The 19,993-nt window shown below is 45.7% G+C and overlaps 2 protein-coding genes across 2 annotated transcripts; one reads left to right on the forward strand and one right to left on the reverse strand.

Moving 5' to 3' along the window:
* Nucleotides 1-169: 169 nt before the first annotated feature.
* Nucleotides 170-10,112, reverse strand: LOC146295353 (uncharacterized). The gene is made up of 6 exons (XM_084696206.1): nt 9,991-10,112; nt 6,204-7,501; nt 4,006-4,828; nt 3,558-3,808; nt 2,775-2,954; nt 170-2,485 (listed from the first exon to the last, which is right to left on the reverse strand). Exons 2-6 carry the CDS (start codon nt 6,987-6,989, stop codon nt 2,276-2,278), a joined length of 2,250 nt encoding a protein of 749 aa, XP_084552332.1. The 5' UTR covers nt 6,990-7,501; nt 9,991-10,112; the 3' UTR covers nt 170-2,275.
* A 3,816-nt stretch (nt 10,113-13,928) lies between these two features.
* Nucleotides 13,929-18,899, forward strand: cacng6a (calcium channel, voltage-dependent, gamma subunit 6a). Its single transcript, XM_084697185.1, has 5 exons — nt 13,929-13,989; nt 14,897-15,907; nt 16,467-16,541; nt 16,726-16,863; nt 17,693-18,899. Exons 2-5 carry the CDS (start codon nt 15,499-15,501, stop codon nt 17,911-17,913), a joined length of 843 nt encoding a protein of 280 aa, XP_084553311.1. The 5' UTR covers nt 13,929-13,989; nt 14,897-15,498; the 3' UTR covers nt 17,914-18,899.
* Nucleotides 18,900-19,993: the final 1,094 nt, after the last annotated feature.

A 19,993-nucleotide genomic window follows, 5' to 3' on the forward strand; every position in this document is an offset into this window, starting at 1 on the left:
ATACAATTTTGGCTTACACACAGGGAAGGGACTTCCGACCAGATAAACACACTTCAGTTAATGAAGGGAAAAGAAACAATGGTTACACCAAAGGTACTGAAAGAAAAGTAAAAGAACAAAACTATTGAATATGTCTGAACATAGTGGTCAGATTTACACCAAAGGCGAGATAAGCAAAAATACACTCAACAGGTATCTAACTTTTGTACAACTGTCATTAGGATGGAAACAACCATCTCCACATATTATGGTTCCATTGTAAGCATTTTGACATTCAATTTTAAGAAGGTATTATGTTTTACATAAAAATGTAAATGAAAAGTGTCATCCATTTGGCCCACTATCAGAAGAGGAGAAGAGGAGAATTAATTTTTCAGGGCTCATCTTGGCATCCAACTCAAAGTATTTTCAGACACTACACACAGCTAATATTGTATTCCGCAAAGCCCTTCCATTAACGGTATATTCACTAAGAAACTAGCGTATTTTGCAGATGTTTTGAATCCATTGTTCACAGCCAGGGAACATGTCCACCCGAGAGTCTTTTAGCTATCACCATGGCAACAACATTTTTTACTTCCATCTTTGGTGTAATCACTTCAGGATGATCAAAACAGTCCAAGCTTCATACATTGTCAAGGTGGATGGGGGAGGGGGGTGAATAGCAAAATGGAATTGACACACATAATAGGCTAAACATTAGACAAAAAAGCACACATTTTATATTTACATGTCTATAAAAGTTTTTTACATCCTTATATTTTTAGTAAATAATCAGTGTATTTTTTGGTGTTTAGTAACCATCTTGACATGTATACAAAAATGCAATTACATTTCAACAATGTGAACAAAAATACATCCTTCAATAGTGGAACTAATAAGTGCTTTAGAGACATTTACAGTAGCATCAAATACCAGCAGAGTGTGTGTTTCTGTGCATGTGTCCAAACAGACTTGAGTGCATGTGAGTGTGTGAATGTGATTGTTGGATTCAATGTGTATGTAAAGCAGGGGCAGGAGACTGACAGCACAGGAATAGTCTGGATCAAAGCTTGCCAGCTAAATCCCACCATAAGCCACCGGTTACCATGGAGAGGTCAGTATTACCCTGGACCTCCTGACAGCTAGTTAACCTGTATTTATGAGGACTGCGGCCCACATGATGTCACACCTGACCATGTTAACCGTGCTCTTACATAAAGATACCTTCAGCCGTCATTACATTGACAGACGATTTGTCATATTGCAACAAGAAATTACATCTCAAAAAATGGCATATCCCCCAACATCATCTATATGTAAAATAATAAAACACAGTATGTCCATACAAAAAATAAGTACAATGTTTTTTTCCCCACTGTATTTAGAAAACTGTCAGACCAAAGCACCGGCAGCTATTTGCAAAGCAACTACAGAATGACATTTGTTATGATAACTCGGGTGAAGCAACGGCAGTGTGTAGGTATATTAAGTAGAAAATAGGCCTCTAAAATCTCTGTGTGCAAAGTAGAGCAGTGCTGGCCCATCTCCAGGACGGACTTGGGAACTTGGAGTCCTAAAACCAACCCGTTTCTGAACAACAGCCCATCATGCTTCTGTAACAAACCCCCCCAAAAAGCCTGTCATAGTCTCCTCTCACATTCAACAGTCAAAACATTGTTAAGTGTATTGTGTTCTTATGGTGGGTGCAGTCAAGTGAAGAGACCAGTAGTCCCATCCAGACTGTTGTCGATTTGAACAGTCTTGCATTCTTCATCTTTACCTCACCCTTATATCCCGGTGTGAAGTGTCAGCATAGCTAATGAATAGTCTCGCTAATGCCAGGGCATAGAGGGATCCGTTTTAAGATGGTGAATCCTATTACCTGCCTATGGTGGCAGCAGTCTTGACAACAACATTGAACTCAGCCTTTGCTTGGTTGGTCCGCACTGCCTCTGCCGTGCTTGGCAGTAAGGGAGGAGAGGAAAGAGGGGTGAAGGGAGGTAGGAGCAAGGGATGGAGAGAGGGAGGAGAACGAAGAGGAAAGGAAAGTAAAGGGAATAGCAAGAAAGCAAAACCAACTCCACGCTGCTGTTGCGGAGGGCTGGCACCTTCTCGGTCAGTAAGGGCCGGCTATCGTCCTTGCAACGGGCTGTGCAGAGCCCTTATTGGCTAACTTAGTCATCCTGTAGACGCCAGGGGACTCAGGGCAGAGGTGGGCAAAGTCAGAGTCAGTTCATGGCGGCGGTATAGGGCTTCTCCAGTTCTCCCTGGTAGAATGGCAGGGTATTAGTTCTTAGTGGCAAGGGTCAAAGGGGTACTTGGTAACCCCACCATGTAACTCCACCACAGCCTCTGTCCATGTGATGATATCACCGGTCAGGTGACCTCCACAACTGGCCTGACTAAAGATCTCATTGTGCGTCAGAACCCGTGACCAGAATTGAAGGTCAGACATCTCTCCCACAAAGGACTGGGTAGCATCAAAGCGTCCACCCAGTGTGTCCTGTTGAACAAAAGACAGGTTTGATTTATTTACAGCAAACCTGTGAGATAAAGATTGTCATACTTTGCTTTTTACTGTGATCTGTGTACTTTATTGAGCAAAAAATTTGAATGGACAATTTATTCACAAAAGTAAGTAGCAAAATAGAGATAGTTCAATGCTTTATATGGAAATTGCTTTCCCACAATCCAAAAGGTCTTACCTAAAAATGTAAACAACCAAATCAATCTGAGTATTAATTCAGTTCAAACATTGCGTGAAAATTGAGAGTGACAGTTCTCTTCTGTACCTGCTCTTGCCCAAGGATGAAGACCCCTCCAGGCTTGATGGGGTGCCAGGCTGAGAGGTTCTCCCCTGACCCCCTCTTCACCCCGTCCTGATAGGCTTCCCACAAGCCGTCCCTTGTCGTCCAGGTGATGCACAGGTGGTGCCACTTGCCATCCGTCAGAGAGATGGGCAGCGTCACAGCCTGCATGATAAATAAATACAATAGGGCACCAGCTGCAAATGATAGGGCACAGGGGGCGTTGCTAGACATAAAGCTCTACTTGGGCTCAGACTCATTTTTTTTTTATCTTCCAAGTTTGTGTGGTGGCATCGGGGGGGGGGGGGGGGGGCGACCTCTGTTCATGTCACCTAGCCCCAGCCCCAGCCCCAGCCCCAAGACCATGTGTTTTCTAACTCATGGGTCTCTCCTTTACGCATGACAAGGGAGGCTAAGCTGCTTGCCTTGTCCTGTGGTCTTATTTCATTAGCGAGGATGAGGAGGCGAGGACAAGCTACTGTGTTGCAAGGCCAAGGAAGAGGTGAGAGCAGGCAGCAGCTGAACTGTGACTGTCACACAGACGCACCTTAGGGAAAGGGGTTAAGTCCTTCTCTCACCCTGATTGGATGAGAGCTAAGGAGTGTCATCTGCCATGCAATGTGGCACTCTTCCTACAGACCATTGGTTTTCCATTTGTATTTGCCAATGAAATGACTGCTAAAATTGTAACAAGGTTCTGCTGTCATTTAAATTATACATCAGCACATTGTTGAACATGCTCACTTCCCTTGCTTAGATTTACTTTACCTTGTCGTTGATCAGTAGCTCCATGGGGTTGTTGCCCCATTCAATCAGCACTAGCTCGTTGGCCTGGCCAGGTACGGAGTAGGAGAAGGGTGTGCCCAGACCCGGGCCAGAGCCGCCCTTCAGCCACAGGCAGACGGTCAGGGCAAAGATCTCGTTGAGCAGGGTCCTCTTCACCCTTCCGTACATGTAGTTGGTCCTCATGGGGAAGCCGATCTGGAAGGCGTCTGGACTCTTCGGCTTCTTGCGGCCACCTGGAGGAGGAGCCACATCAGAGCAGAAGTGACTGGTTAGGTGGAGAAAGAGGGTGCCCAACCTGGGGATATGGGCAGCAAATGTAGGAGATGCCCTTCCAAGATAGATAAGAAAGACGCTACCAGCATGCATACACAGCTAGTGTGGGAGAGACCCTACTAGGATAGATAGGCAGATCGTGTAGGAGAGAACTTACCAGGCTCAGTGTTCCTGTTGTGCAGGTGACTGAAGACCGTGTCCAGTTTAGCGTGGCCCACTCCCCCACGGACGGGAGGTCTGGCTGGAACAGGTTTGCTGCCATAGGGAGGTCTGGGGTGATGGTCTGTGTCACTACCATGGTGTCCACCATTGTCACGGTGATCATCGTGATGATCATCATGGTGACCAGGGCCATGGTCACTGCCATGGTGGTCATCGTGATGGTCATCATGGTTGCCAGGTCCTTGCTGGTTGTCGTGGTGACTGGGACCATGGTGTTCGTCACGGTGACCAGTGGCATGGTGGTCATCGTGGTGACCAGGGCCGTGGTGATCATCATGGTGATCATTGTGGTGGTCGTCATGGTGACCAGGGCCATGGTGATCATCGTGGTGATTGTCATGACGGCTGTGGCTACGGTCATAATGGCGGTCATAGTGTCGATCATAGTGATAGTCGTCATGGTGACTATTGTGACGATCATGGTGGCGATCATGGTGGCGATCATGGTGTCGGTCGCCATGATGATCGTCATGATGATCGTCGTGGTGATCGTCATGATGGTCATCGTGGTGATCATCATGATGGTCATCGTGGTGATCATCATGGTGATCGTCATCGTGATCATCATGGTGGCCATCGTGATGGTCGTCATGATGACCATTACCATGGTTGTCATGGTGATCGTCATGGTGACCAGGCCCATGGTTTCCCCCATGGTTTCCCCCATGGTGATTGTGTAGTTGTTCCTCCAAGGCATTAATCTTTCTCTGGAGCAGGTCCCTCAGTGAGCTGGAGTAGGAGCTAGACGAGTTCCTGGCCTGGGGAGGGAGAGAGAGATAAAGAGAGGGAGAAAGAGAGACTTGAGAAAGGCTTGAGAATACAGTTGACTACCTTCTGAAGGTTGTAGAATTTGTGTCCCGCCCTACAATTCCAGAGAGTGAAATGGAAGACCAGGCCTAGCTATATAGTGGTTAAGCATTATTACATTTAATTCTGACCCCTCCCTCGCTGTCAACCTTCTTCCTCTCTTTCCTCAAATCCGGCTTTGCCCAGTGCCAAAGCAATGCCCCCGATGAATAGCTCATCAATTTGGATTTAGCTAATTGCTTGTGAGTGTGGCTAGCACCCTAGGACGCTAGCCTGGCTACCTGTGGCGTAGACATCCTGTTAAAGGTAAGAGTGACAGAGGCAAATCCCAGCTTTGCTGTATTTATCTAACACCTTGATAAGAGTGAAAGGATTTTTGGCAACACTTTCTATGAAAGAGCCACATGTACCTGCAGTGTTTAAGTTGCAGCCAGAGTTATTCACATTCATTCAAACTTCAGTATGGGTCACTTTGGTGACCCATACTGACAACTAACAACCCTTTTAATGTCTACCTAAGATGTCAAAGTAATACATGTAAAATATATGTAATTTCACAACAAAGGAACATTTTCCAAATACTTTATCATACAGTGATTTCATTTTCATTTTAGCCCAAACAACCTGAATTAGTTTATACAACCTCCAAATGGTTCTGCATTTTCACTTTGATTTAATCAATTTAAGACCAGTTAAGGCACAATACCAGTTTTTCCATGTATAAAATATAGACTTAGTTGTGGAAGTGCCTTCATCATAAGCTTACTAGTAAGATTGGTTTGGTTCAGCCCCGTACTGTACATCCAGAACCAGGCCTGACTGTGTTTGTGGTCTCAAGCACGCAGGTTGACTAGTCAGACCCGCCAAACGCATCATCCGTTTTTCATGAAGACAGTCTCTAAAGGTCATCCAGGGTTAATTAGTTAACAAACTTAGGCCGTCCTATGAAGAGTGATGTAGCAGTGGCACGACACAGATGGAGAGACAGACCGGAAGGGTGTGATGATGAACAAGAGACAGAGAATGTTATCCATTCTGCTATCCATTGCTCCTGGGAATCAAAAGAACAACAAACAGCCGGTTTGCTGCCAAGAAGAGGCTAAGCTGACGGATGAAAAGCAGGCCGTTCCCATCTGACACGACGCGACCCACAAGATTCCCTCATTAAACTTTGCTCCCATGACAAATACCACAGAAGAGCAACATATATATATTTTAATGGCGGGGGGGGGGGGGAAGTCCCTCAAAATCCTTATAGATCCCAGCACGTTAGATCAATTGGCTGATGATCCTTAACCGTACTGTGTGCTGTGTTCCCACACTCACCTGCAAGTTCTCCAGTCTCTCCTTCAGGGTCTGGAGGGTCTTGCCTGTCTGCTCAGCAGAAAACGCCCCATGTTTGCTCCCACTGTAGGACCCCGTCCCCCGGTGGTGTGGGTCTGGCCGGTGGCCATTATGGGGGTAGTGGGAGTCCGTGTGGTGGTCGGTGTCATGGTAGGAGTGGTGAGAGGAGCCCGGGTGGTGCGAGCTGTGGTGCGACGACGGCCCATGATGGTCCTCGTGGTCATCGTGGTGACCAACCCCGCGACCAAAGCCCTCGCAGAGAGTGAGCTTGGCCGTCAGCTCTCGGATGGTCTCCCTCTGGTCCAAAATGGTCTCCTTCTGCCGCACCAGGCTCTCCCGCAGGTGCAAGATGGTGGATTTCGCCTCGTCCGACATGACTCTCCGTGTGCCACCATTAGCAGCCCCTCCCACAGGACTGTGGTGCCCGTTGCTGTGGCCGTTACCATGGCCGTTACTGCTGGGCCCGTGTGCTGTCCCGTGTGCTGTTCCGTGTGCTGTTCCGTGTGCTGTTCCGTGTGCTGGCCCGCCCGGTGTAAAACAGCTGGGGTCTGCTTCTGGTGGGATTGGGGTGCAGACAAATTTGGGGCTGATGCCGTAGTCATATTCTAACCCTGGCACACTACCTCCCACTGTAGATAAGGACAGGAGACAGTGGAGGAGCAAAGAGAGGAAGGGGAAGGAAGGGAGGATGTGCCTTGTGAACAGGCCTGTCCGGCGGGTGGATCCTGAGGACAGAGACACTTCTAATGGATGGACGGATCTCGCCATCTTTGGCTGTTGCGGAAGTTTCTCTTCTCAAGGGAAAGTCCTTCTGAGTTTTACTTTGAGTGGAATGTGCACCATGAGGGCCGGTCATTTGTGGTAGATTGCGAGCCAGCGTAATGCATGTCAATAACAAACACCAATCGCCCCACTCCCAAGACAACTTCTGTTCCTCACAGACACGTAAACACAAAGGACAGTTTTACAAAGAACGCACAGAAGACTGTTGTCTCTGCCAAGAGCCTCAGTCATCCATCCTTGAGCTGCTTAATCAAGCTAGGCCCCTTGTCTCCATGCCAGATGGGGCCAGATGCTTCGATCACCCTTATCTTCCTCCTCCGCTCTAAGTAGGTGGTGGGGGGGGGGGGGCACCAGCGTCGGTCTGCTTTAGGTGATTCTTGTCCCTGGGCACTGGTCCAGTCAGTCTCCTGTAGATGTGTTGTGTGTTCCTCAGACAAAGGAATCCTTTTATTCGGGGTTTCCAACCACCCAGGAGGTCCCAAGATGATTTGACCTAGCTTGGAAGACAGAGACAACACATTAAAGTACTGAAAGTTGTTCTTTTTTAAATGATTAAAAACTAGATGGCTACAGCTCAGTGGTAAAGCTTCAAGGTCCAAATTCGCCTTACATGTTGCTTAGGATACATTTGTGTTTTAGATAAAGATATTAGATTACAATTTTATGATTGGGCCAGACATTCTCAAGAACGCCAAAGAAAGAGAACATGTTCCACAATGTTGGCAACCGCCCACACAATGTCTCATGTCGTTACCTGTAATCATGAGTGGAAATGTGTTGACACTTCATGGTCAGTGAATTTATCAAGGCCACTGTAATGCAGCCCAGTGAAGGGGGAAGGGGGGTGTCAGCTACAGTAGCTTTATCACAAGCAACTCAACTTAAATTATTGAGTCAAGCAGTCTGGTAACTGAGAGACAGATTGATGACTTTAATTATAGTTCCAATTTCCACAGTCTGTTGTAATATAATAACACAATCATGCAGGGGAAGGAGGAGGATGTGTGAAAAGGGGTGCAGGATTACAGCTCGTATGACCTGGGTCTCTCACAATGTGACTCTCCTGTATGAAGGCTACCATTACACAACAGATGGGTCTAAAGTAAAACTGTCACACTGTATGAGGATAGACCTTGTTACAAAAAGTCAATAAAGAAAGTGTTCACTTCACCATGGTAGGGTGATGAGGGCGATGAGGATCTAAAGAACGATAGTCCCGAGGGAAAGAAGTGAGCAGTCCCAAGGTTGACAGACTAATAGGATTTGTGGATTACCCACTGGAGGGAACTGACCAGCTAACTTCACAAAGTCAAGGCCCTATCACCCTCCCACGTGTCTGAGGGGGAGCATCTCTCCGTCTGTGAATCACCTGGCCAATCCTTATGCCAGCCAACCAGCCAGCCAACCAGCCAACCAGCCAACCAGCCAACCAGCCAACCAACCAACCAACCAACCAACCAACCAACCAACCAGCCAACCAGCCAACCAGCCAGCCAACCAGCCAACTAGCCAACCAGCCAGCCAACCAGCCAGCCAACCAGCCAGCCAACCAGCCAACCAGCCAACCAGCCAACCAGCCAACCAACCAGCCAGCCAGCCAGCCAGCCAGCCAGCCCTGGACAGGTCTGTCTCTATCTGTCTTAGCTGGCTGTATCCATGTCTCACTGCTTAAGGAGATTCAGTCTTCCTATCCCGTGCCCTCTATCCTCCCTCATGCGACCAGGCTGGAAAGCTGACTGGAACAATGACGTGGTATGTTTGCTGAACGTGACTGAAGTTCACCATTGAAACTGACTTCCGATGACAGTAACAGAAGTATTAACATTAAAGGATGATACATCGAGGCATGCACACACACACTCTCTACTAAATGTACCAAGACATGATTACGTCATGGCTAAAGGTAAGGCAAGGGTCATGACCGAAGGATGCAACCTGAGTAATTATAAACAGTTTACTTTTAGCCACAGGGGTAGGAAAAGCATTCTGAAGTGACGGTGAGAGATCAGTTTACACCGTGATGACAGAACACAAACCCAAAGCTAACCCCGTTTGTTTACTTTTTACAATAAACAAATCAGAGCATTTCCTACCAACCAAACACACTGAGAAGCAATCTGCGACTGCAGCCGAGTCCATAGATTTCCATGATGTGCAAAACATTGTCTGTAACACCCTGATTTAACATTCAAAGTATCTCATTGACTTCTTAACTATGTCTACTGCATAATGCCCCACTTGTCTCTCACTATTGAGACCGTTAGATGTCCTTTAAATGACGGCAGTGATTCCGTATTGCAGGGGAAGAAAGGTCTTCTAAGTACATGTCTGTGCTTAGCTGAAGACAAAGCAGGGTTGTGTGATGCACATCCACAGCAACAACCATGTGACCATCACAGGTACCCTCACACACTCTCCATCCACCAGGATCCAAACACACAGTATGTGTAGATAAATAAATATTTCATAAGTAACAGGCTAGGATAGGCAGCAACCACTTGTGGTTTGTGGTTTGTGACCTGACTTTGTTTCTGTTCAGTTATCAGTTTAGTTGGTGTCTGTTGGCCCATGGCAATGATATCATCCTACAGGTGAAATAAAAACCCTGTTTAAACCCTGTGACACCTGATAGAGATGGTAAACACAGCCACAGAAAACGATTTAGGCTTATCCCTAAACGCCAAGCTTTTTTAGTGCAAACAAATACAATTGAATGATACATTTACATTTCTAAATGTGACAAGTCAAACTACTTTTCAGACGTATGAACTCAAACACCTGTACTTGTACAATTTACTCAAGTACATATATTTTGTCATACTCCAAGTTTTTCATACTGCAAACCTCAATATCTCCTCAAGACTGACTAAACTAAAAATACAGACTTAACTAATTCAAATTTACAAACACAGGACAGTAGAAGTTTGAGTGTTACAAAGGAACTGAATGAGTAATAATTATTTCAAGGGAGAATGTGTTTGCTTACCTTCTTGCAAGCTTTCCCGAGATGGTTAGTCCATCGCAAACACGGATCAGATTGAAAAGGATTTACCTCAGGAAGATAATCTCAACTCAGTTTCTTTCCCTCCCTCCCACTCTCTCTATCTCTCTCTCACCTTTTTCACTCCATGTTCCTCCACCCTCCTACAAACTCCCTCAATTTTTTTTCAGCCATTTCTCCCACATCTTTGGAACTTATTATTTTGTTTCTTTGAGATATTTTCATGTATTTGTTAGTTGTCATAGTAACAAATTTATAACACATCAGTGTTAATGGGATCAGTGAAGGAGCATTGTGTTTGTCTTCTATCATGACAGGGCACTCTAAAATTAACACCAAACTTTGAACTGGCAGAAAGTGAAGTGTTATCTCATTTGAGAGCAAAATGAAGACATCGTCTGGCCTTTCTAGGCGCCAGTGTTTTACATCCCTACCTGAGCTGCTCTAAACACGGTCCCACAGGGCTAACTTTGGACCGTTCATTAAGGATGATCTAAATGATCCTTGTTATGACATCCCAAAGTTATTCGGGTCCAATGCCATGTCTATGTAAGGTGTCTTTATACGTTCCTTGGCTCTAGACATGGTTTAGGGCTTTGCATTGTCCCTGGCTTGCACCTCTTTGATTGACTTTGTCTGAACTGTAAAATGTCCGAAACGTATGAGAAATATCTCAATGCCCAGCTCAAAATGACTGCCTAGAACCAAATGAGACAGCTCTGTCTTGTTCCCACGTTTACCTCTCCACCAGCACCACCATCACCACCACCATCACCACCACCACCACCACCACCACCACCACCAGCACCACCACCACCACCACCACCAGCAGCACCAGCACCACCTCCCTGGACCCCACCCCCTCCCTTAACATCCACCCCCAGCAGTGCTGGCAGCTCGGGGAGTCACAGTGGGAGGCTTGGAGAGAGGTGATTTCCAGTGGCTGCTCTCTCTGCTCCGCTTATCTCTGCCACCCACGCAACACTTAGACACAGCACTCTGAATAACAAATGTGGATGTTTCTGGTGAAGTCCTTCGCTGTATATATAGGCAAGTTGGCATATCTTTTAGATGTGTAATGTAGGCACTATAGGCAATTTTAGAAGATTAAAAATATTTATTTGGGGGGGGGGTAATTCATGTTTATTGACGGTTATCAAACGTTGTATGATACATTGCAACATCCAATATCATGTCCTCTCCAGTGTAATTATATGTCAGGAAATGAGAGCTGTGGCCAGGAACATGCAGCCCTCCTCATTATACAAAACTACGCAATTAATATATTTGAATACATTTAGCAACAGGCGAATGAAAGGCCTAGTTCTTGGCTGTTGCATCCTATCATCTTTTATGCCAGCCAATCTCTCTGAGAGAGACTTTCACACCTGCACCAGGGCATGTCCTGTAGAGTCAGCCTGACTCATCCATGTCCTGTAGAGTCAGCCTGTCATCCACAGTCAGGCCGAAGAAGGACCAGTGAGGTGGCGTGCCTCCATGTCTGTTTGCTGGTGTGTGTTCGTTTTGTGCTACAAAGTCCCATTACTGCCTGGTAGTTGGAAGGGACAGTACATCACTTGTATGGCTTGTTGTTTAATCCCAGAACTAATTAAAATACTTTGTCACTGTCAGTCTCCATTTTGTGTCTCAAGTGTCTTCCCTGTCATGGATTTCCACAAGTGAAGTGAGAGAGTGAGAGAGAAGAACAGAGAGTGAGAAAGAGAAAGAGAAAGAAAGAGAGAGAGAGAGAGAGAGAGAGAGAGAGAGAGAGAGAGAGAGAAAGAGAGTGTTTTTATTTTATTTTAATTATGTTAAATGGGGATGCAAGGGAGAGTATGTGTGTGTGAGAGATAACTGACTAAGTATGAGACAGAGACAGAAAAAGAAAAACTAGGCTGATGAGTAATGCTTTTTCTTTGCAGGGACACTCACATGCAAAACATTCAAACACACACACACTAACAGGCCCTTCTCCGATGACAATCCCCTTATCTCTTTTTGCGTCATCCAGAGCTTTCATTTGATCAGAGGAAGCACAGCATTATCACTAGCATTAGTCAGAAGCTAATACCATACAGTAGCTTTAGTTTCAGAGCCCACTTCTTCTCCCCGCCCTGGGCAGTTCTCAAGCGGCGCCATCTGATGGAGAGCTGTCCTCATTGCACTTCACCAGCTTCATGTTCTGCTGCTGAAGGCCTTCTTGTGAACACCCGCTTCCTCCGCCTTCTTCTCGTTGTCTTTTCTTGTTCTCATCATATTATTTTTCCTCCCCTCTTTTCTTGCCTTCTTTGTTTTCCTTCACCCCCACCACAGTACCTTCTTCTATCCCCTTTTCTAATTAACTCTCACATCTCCCTTTCCCCCTCTCTCTCTCGCTCTCTCGTTCACTCTCTCTCTCTCTCTCTCTCTCTCTCTCTTTCTCTCTCTCTCTCTCGCCCCTCTCTTCCTCCCTCTCTTATCACAATGCCAGGCACATCTGACTGCAGTATTCTCACACAGACAAAGGAAATAGTGTACAAGGAGCCAGAGTGGTCCCAGTCAGACGCAACAACCCTATCAGGTCTACTGACCAAAGATCGTTTTAATAGCACTGTGTGGATTTCTTTCACTAACTTCATAATCTACGATGTGAATCAGGTTTCATTTGAGGTTATATAGGATTACAATCCTCATAAATATTGGTTTCTGTCAGTCAACCAATTGTAGTGCTGTATGAAAGGCAGGTCTCTCTATGACATCATCTGATAGATGTGCTCATGAGGCAGCAACAGCCCGCTATGTACTTTGTGTGTAAGTGTGAGACACACAATCTGGACTCCATGTCTGCCCCTGGTTAAACTCGTCCTTTTACTGAAAGAAGGAGGGGGGCTGAAGGGGTGGGGGGGGGGGGGCCTCAACCTAAGCCAAAGGTTGAGGCCCCCCACCCCCCCCACCCCTTCAACTTGACCAGAAAAATGGTATGCAGCTTTGTGATTTCAACACTTTTTTGACTCATACAAGAACCAGTGTGGCATGTTTTTTGTTTTGTTTTGAGTGATCTCTGTTTGTCCCAGGAGGACACCTCTATGCATGTCAGGGGTTCACATAACTTACATTTTGCATAACAGCTTCTTATGGTGGCTTTAAATAACGGAGTGTTAGTGTTGCCTAGCCAGATTAGGGAACTTAAAGCTAGCTCGAGGGTATTATGTAACAGCCTAGTCTCTTAGCTTCTTTGCACACATAGTAAACAAAGACCTATGTGTTTGCAATGTCTAATGGACAGCCAAATCAGCGCTGGATAAACGATGGCATTGCATGTGTCAGCAGGGGATTCAACTTGCTGATGGCAAGATGGCATGGTGGCATGGTCTGACCCTGACCTAAATCTGTGCCAGTGTCGACACCCAGTCCCCTTCAGAAGGTGCCACAACCTGCCTCAATCTACAGGACATCCCAGGATGCCACAAGAATTCACCCCCAACCGCTTCCCAGGGTGCACTGCACAGCAAGACTCTGGCCCTCAGGGGGCTTTTTTAATGTCATTAACAGGTGGTAGTCAAAAATAGCCAGAAGGGACACACACAGCCCCCCCACCCCTAGCCCCAACACACACACACATAAACACACACACACACACACACATATTCACATTTATGGATACATTTTCACACAGCCACAAAAACATACAAACCCATTTCTCACAAACATATGCACAACCATTCACTCATGCACTCACTCACTCACTCACTCTCACTCTTACTCTCACTCTCACTCTCACTCTCACTCTCACTCTCACTCTCACTCTCACTCATTCTCTCACACTTGATTACTATGTGACAAACAGAAAGAGCAGAGCATTTTGGCCCCCTCCCCTTTCCCCTCCCCTTCTCTCCCCTCCTCTCTTCCTCTGCACCCACCCCACCCTCTTTCACTCGACCTCTCTCTCCCTCCCTTCGCCTCACCCTCTTTCACTCCGAACTGAGCCACACACACACAAAACAGGTCAGCAACTTGTTAATATCATTGTTGTGATTTGTGCCGTGGCCATGATGAGTTAAGTAAGGCACCACCACAGGCAGAAACCAGCTTTGTGTCCACATTTGGCATGATTTACGATCTGGAAAAATAAATAGATGGTTCTTATCTTTTAATGGTGGCAGCAAAAGTCACTGTGGGGATATTTGTATTTCTTGCTGTAGCCTATAGCTTCTGATTATCTTCCTGTTTGTAAACCGTGGCTGTAAATATATTTGTTAACATTTTGGAGCGAGGTAGCTGTGTTGGATATCCCTGGGGTTGGAGAGAAAAATACTGAGGCGGTTTGTGTGTGTGATTTCTCAGGACTGATTGCAAGTTGAAGCCACTGTCATTTAAATCTGCATGCGCCAGAGCTTCTTTTGTCACTTGAGATTTTTTATAAATTACAAGGACACAGTAGCTCTGCCATCCTATGAACTCTTTTTTACTCTGAACAATCGCTTTGGTGTTAACAGTAAAACACTGAAACTGTAAAACTGTAAAAATAAATGTTAGTCTAGTTTTGCTGTACATCTTGGCCTGCACTTACATGCTCAACATTGGATTATTGATTCATCCGTGAAGTGTGTTTTGTCTAATCATGCCTATCAATTTCCAAAACGCTACTATTCTCTGAGAGTCAATTTAAACAGATATTAAATCTAGCAGACAGTCTGTCTGGATGTGTGAGCTGTGCATCTTTATCTTCAAAGAGCTTCTTAAGGACAGGAGACGTGTTCAGCTGACTGATTGTCAGCTGTTCAGTCACAGTTCTTCAATAATAACAATAGATTTATGACTATTTATGAATTACTGTTCCTTTGATCTCCCTGATCACCACAGTAATTCGTTTTTCTCTCTCTTCTTCCCTCTTCTTCCCTTTTTCTCCCAGAATTGCCACACCGCTCTACACATCCTCTCTCCTGCTTCCCTTGAATAGTTTTATTTGATCTTTTTACAAAATATGTAAATTTAAAAAAAAATGACAAATGTTTTCGACTTGTATTCGTTTTCCAAACCACCTGCTGTTTCTTATTGACAGCTAATCGTTTCCCCCCCCCCTTCTATTTTCAATTTCTGCATGCTAATCCCAGGCATAGTCTATTTCTTCAGTTTTCTTCATGAACTGAGTCATCTTCTATCCCCCCCACTTCCTTCTTAGTCCCATACACTCTGTTCTTCCACTCCTCCCACTCTCTTCCTGTCCTCTTTATCTCCCTTTCCCCCTGCAGCATCAATCTCTCTTTTCCCCTGTCCCTATCATCATCTGCCTTGCTTGTGCCTGACAATCTTTTACCTGTCTTACATCCCTTGTATCTCTCTTCTCTCCTGTGTCCATGCTCACATGCACATAGTAAGACAGCATATGTAATAGTCCAGTGCAGAGTAGTGTACTTTATAAAAAAAAATATTATTTATTATACATTATACAGTACAAAATCATCAACTTAACACACACAAACACACAGGTGTATCTGTCCCAACAAGTCCTTCATGTGGTCCACCTTCTTCATTCAAGATGAGGATGGAAGACCAGCGGGCTCATGTGGGAGCGGGACTGCTGGAGGGGTGGCTGGAATGTCAGGTTTTGGGGGTGGGCGCAAAGGAGTTGGGGCTAATCGCCGGGGCAGAACAACGGCATCATCAGGCACAGGCGGGATGAGCGAGAACCAGGAGGGGAAGATCAAGCTGGCATTTTTCCTGGTGATCGTGGGTGTGATTTTGAGTGTGCTGGGTGTGGGCACGGAGTTCTGGGTGGAACTATCGCCGTCGAAGAGTTTCTATGGCAACCAGACATGTTTGACGGCCCATTATGGACTGTGGAAGTGCTGCTCCAGGACCCTGTGGGTGGCTGACATAGACCCAGAGAGGGAGAGCTGCGGTCCAGCTGACCTGCCTGGAAGTGAGCTGTGCCTGGGCCAGGGGGGCTTGGGGTGGGAGAGTGGGGGTTCTGGTTCTTCAGTCTAAACAGTATGCAACACCTATAGATGGATTGTAGCTTTCACACCTTAATTTCACTTTGCTTGTTGGTCCAAACATATTGTGTGCATGTAGTGCTGCCCTGTATAAAGGTCTGTTACCTCTCCTCAGCTTAGAGAGGGCAGACAGGCAGTGGGGAGAAGTGTCACATGTCTCTATCTTGCATGTATGTCTGAGTGGATCACATGATTACTCAGACCTAATAGGCAGGGAAGGACCTTATATTGACCTTGGGATTGTCATTGACGTGCATGACTGATCGTGTTTGATGCAGGGTAATTAAAGTGTGCGGCAGAGCAGTCGCTGTATTTCAAAGATTTCTTTCCTACAAGCGAATGTGATCACAGCTCTGACATCAGACTCAATCAACGTCTTGTTTTATTCCATTAATATTTCTTGTTGCACCGCTTTGTCTCTCCTCTAATATTTCTCTTTTCTTTTTCCTCTTGATCTTCTTCTTTTCTCACTCCTGTCGTATGAAGAGTCGAACTGCACCTACTTCAAGTTCTTTACTACTGGAGAGAGTAAGATGCTTTTTCAGAAGACAATGGTGAAAAGTGAGTCACACTGTCCTTTGGCCTTTCACTTTCATTGTCCAACACACACTCACACACACACTCACACACACACACATCCACACACTCAACACACAACGCATGGAAGCAGGTACGCAGACACAACATTCTCTTTATCTCCTTATTTCCATTCCATGTGTCACTGACAGTAGTCTCTCCTCTCCAGATCTGAACATTGCGGCAGCCATGTTGTCCATGTTCAGCCTCTTCCTCATGGTCATGGGGTCAGTCTGCGTTACCATGGCTCTCAGCAAGGGGGTCCAGTTCTTCCTGAAGCCCGCCTCCTTCTGCTTCGTCCTTTCAGGTTAGTGACAGCTTGTTTGGGTTGAAGTATTCATGTCACCAAAACAGTCCAGAGGTCAAAGGTCAGCAAATAGCTGTGTGTGTTTTGTGTGTGTGTAAGCGTGTGGAAAGAGAGACTGACAGCAAGATAAGAGTATGAGAGAGAGTGAGAGAGAAAGTGAGAGCTGAAGAGGACCAATGAGTGACTGCGTGACCTACGTCTGCGCAAACATAAATACATCAGCCAACCACCTGACCACCATTCCTCATCCCGTCCATTCCCTATACACACTCATTCACTCATTTACTCATTTACTCATTCACACATTCATTCATTCAGCAGTCTCTCAGAATGGAGGAGTCACTTCACTGGGAGACATAACAGTCGAGGTGAAGGAAACTAGGATCATTAGACACTTCTGGCTTGCCTCCTGGACTGGCACAGACTCTTGGGGGGGGCTGACAGTAATATGTGCTCCTGGACTGCAAGGGATGGGCCCTACCAACAGGAAAGGTCACATGGTCATCCCTGACACTCCTATCATACAGTACCTCCCCATAAAGAGCTCAGCTTCTCACATCCACGTGTCCTCATCCTGCTCCTAGTGTTGTACTCTTCTGTCTTTCTTTAGTTCTTTATCTTGCTGAACCTCATGAACCCTCCCCTCCTTTCCACCCCCTCTCCCCACTCTCCCTCCCTCCCTCTCTCCCTTCCCTACCCTTCCCTCCTTCCAGTCACACTGGTATTCAATTCATTCATCTTCTATCAGCACTTTCCTTCTTTTTTTATCCTTTTCTCTCACAATCTTTTCTCTTTCCCCTTGATCCCATATCCTCTCTCTTCCTCTCAGGCATCCTGGTGTTCCTGTCTCTCATAGTCTTCCATCAGTCCGTTCTTTCCTTCCTGGCCAGCGACCACACTGTCCCCCTGCACCACGAGTTGTCCTGGTCAGTGTCTTCTATGGGCTGTGCTGGAGCCATCCTCATCCTGGGCGGAGCCCTTTTTCTGCTCCTGGCCCTGCCTTACAGCCCCTGGCAGAGATGTCTGCCTCACCAGGACAGCAACAGCTAGTGGCCGGGAGGAAGTATTGCAATTGAATAACAAACGAATTGCAATTACACATATTTTTTTATTTTGTTACACAGTACACACAGGATTACTAACTTGTCCTGAATTTTGTTTGTTACGGATGGGTTTTGTACTGCGTCAGTTCATGCGTAGGGACCAGACTTGGGTTAAAATAGCTAGTGCAAAACATTATTTGGATGAACTTCAATTACCTTCCTGGGAAAAATCTATTAAAAGTGGTTCCAAGGATAGTATTTAGTATAGTATGGCACTATCAACTGACTTACTCTGATGAGATGCAACTGGCTTAGTTTAGGGTCATGAATGATTGCTGTACAAATTTGTTAAATCTTAGTTATAACTTCTGTAGAAGAGGCACCCTCAATTAAAAATGTTACCTCTCTGCCAAAATTCTGTCATCTGCCACAATAAAACCAATATCTGTCTAACTATTCACCCCCCCCCCCCCCCCCCCCCCACACACACACACACACACCCCTGATTCTCCAGGCAGACTCAAGCTCATACGAAGGGTAAAGTTCAGTTAGTATTGGCACCCAGGTTTGGGAGGGACACTGATACGGCTAGCTGAGCAGACAGGTGTGAGACTGATGCTAACTGAGTGCTGAATCTACAGTGTTGGCTACTAGCGCTAATGTTCCTTCTAACATCACATGTGAAGACTTTAGTTCTGTCAGCTTCCCAAGCATGAAATTGAAAATGTATGCAAAATAGTTGTGGAGGAATCAAAGACATGTTCTGAGGTTGCTGAACTTTTTATTTATTTGTGCTTATTTACTATTGTTGTGATCAATCTATCAGTCTTATGAAATGAAGTTTATAACATTGACAATTCATGGTCTTGTAAATATAATTTCTATGTTTAACTACAACCCAGATACCATGAGTGACCTAATGTACACGTCCAGGAGATTCCACCAATGAAATGGGACACAATAAAGCAAAGTACCTTTAGAAAGATATCTAAACCTAATTGTGGAACAGAGATTTTCAGTGTTCACCTATGTAAATGCAAACTGTTGTGCTCTTTCAATTTTTGAAGGGTAATTCATCATTATTATTGACATGATATTTTATTATGAAATGTGAATATAAGATATTCCTCTCCTGCACCTTTCTCCTTCCCTTGTCTTTCATCATCCTCCATCTCTCCCAAAATGTGAAGAAACACATCATCTCTTTCACCTTCTTGACCTCCATCCAATCTCTCCCTTTATGGTGCACTCCCTTTCTCTCTCTCTCTCTCTCTCTCTCTCTCTCTCTCTCTCTCTCTCTCTCTCTCTCTCTCTCTCTCTCTCTCTCTCTCTCTCTCTCTCTCTCTCTCCTTGCTCTGTGTCTGGTCCTCTCTTTCTCCCCTCTCTCTCTCTCTCTCTCTCTCTCTCTCTCCCCCCTCTCTCTCCCACATGTTGGCAACATTCTCCTCTATATTTAGGCCATGACAAATCTGTCTGAAAGGGATAAGCAACACAAACCTGGATTCAAGCTGGGTTTCCCAAACACATACAATATAAGACAATACACATGATCACAGATAGACTCACACATGTACAACCTATGGTAATAATGTCAATCTTGACAGGGAAAGATAGCTCTGACTATGTTTTATTGTCTTGACCAGGAGTCCATTTGAGAGCCATTAAAGTGAGTCTGACTCACCACACTCTGTCCAGCTGGAGTCAGGCAGTCACTCAGTCCTGTATTAAATGTCTCTATAAATCTATATACATCCCCACACACACACCTTTACACACGCACACACCCGCACCACATACTATGAGTACATATTCTGTCACTCCAGCTAGATCTGGTGGTTGACTGGGCTGAAAGCCAGGGCCCCTGGGTGGAAATCTCCGGTGTGTTAACCCCTGTCCTCATTCTGTAGCCACCCATACACATAGCCCCCCCCCCCCCCCCCACACACACACCCGTCCAGTTTGGATGCAGACGAAACACGAAGCTCTGTCGCCAGATACTGGACACCCAGCCCACTCTGTATATTTAGCTGTCTAATCGTTTTGAAATGGACACGCTCAGTTTAGTGTGTTCAAGTGTGTATGTGAAT

This window comes from Hypomesus nipponensis, chromosome 4, assembly GCF_054491055.1.
Source record: "Hypomesus nipponensis isolate SF chromosome 4, ASM5449105v1, whole genome shotgun sequence".
Taxonomy (NCBI): Eukaryota; Metazoa; Chordata; class Actinopteri; order Osmeriformes; family Osmeridae; genus Hypomesus; species Hypomesus nipponensis.

Excerpts from the sequence above, each read along its gene's own strand:
- cacng6a (XM_084697185.1), top strand. The coding sequence starts at position 15,499 with ATGTGGTCCACCTTCTTCATTCAAGATGAGGATGGAAGACCAGCGGGC. Across the intron at positions 16,542-16,725 it reads TCAGAAGACAATGGTGAAAA|ATCTGAACATTGCGGCAGCC; the intron begins GTGAGTCACACT and ends TCTCCTCTCCAG. Across the intron at positions 16,864-17,692 it reads CTTCTGCTTCGTCCTTTCAG|GCATCCTGGTGTTCCTGTCT; the intron begins GTTAGTGACAGC and ends TCTTCCTCTCAG.
- LOC146295353 (XM_084696206.1), bottom strand. The coding sequence starts at position 6,989 with ATGGCGAGATCCGTCCATCCATTAGAAGTGTCTCTGTCCTCAGGATCC. Across the intron at positions 4,829-6,203 it reads AGAGACTGGAGAACTTGCAG|GCCAGGAACTCGTCTAGCTC; the intron begins GTGAGTGTGGGA and ends CTCCCTCCCCAG. Across the intron at positions 2,955-3,557 it reads AGCTACTGATCAACGACAAG|GCTGTGACGCTGCCCATCTC; the intron begins GTAAAGTAAATC and ends TTTATCATGCAG.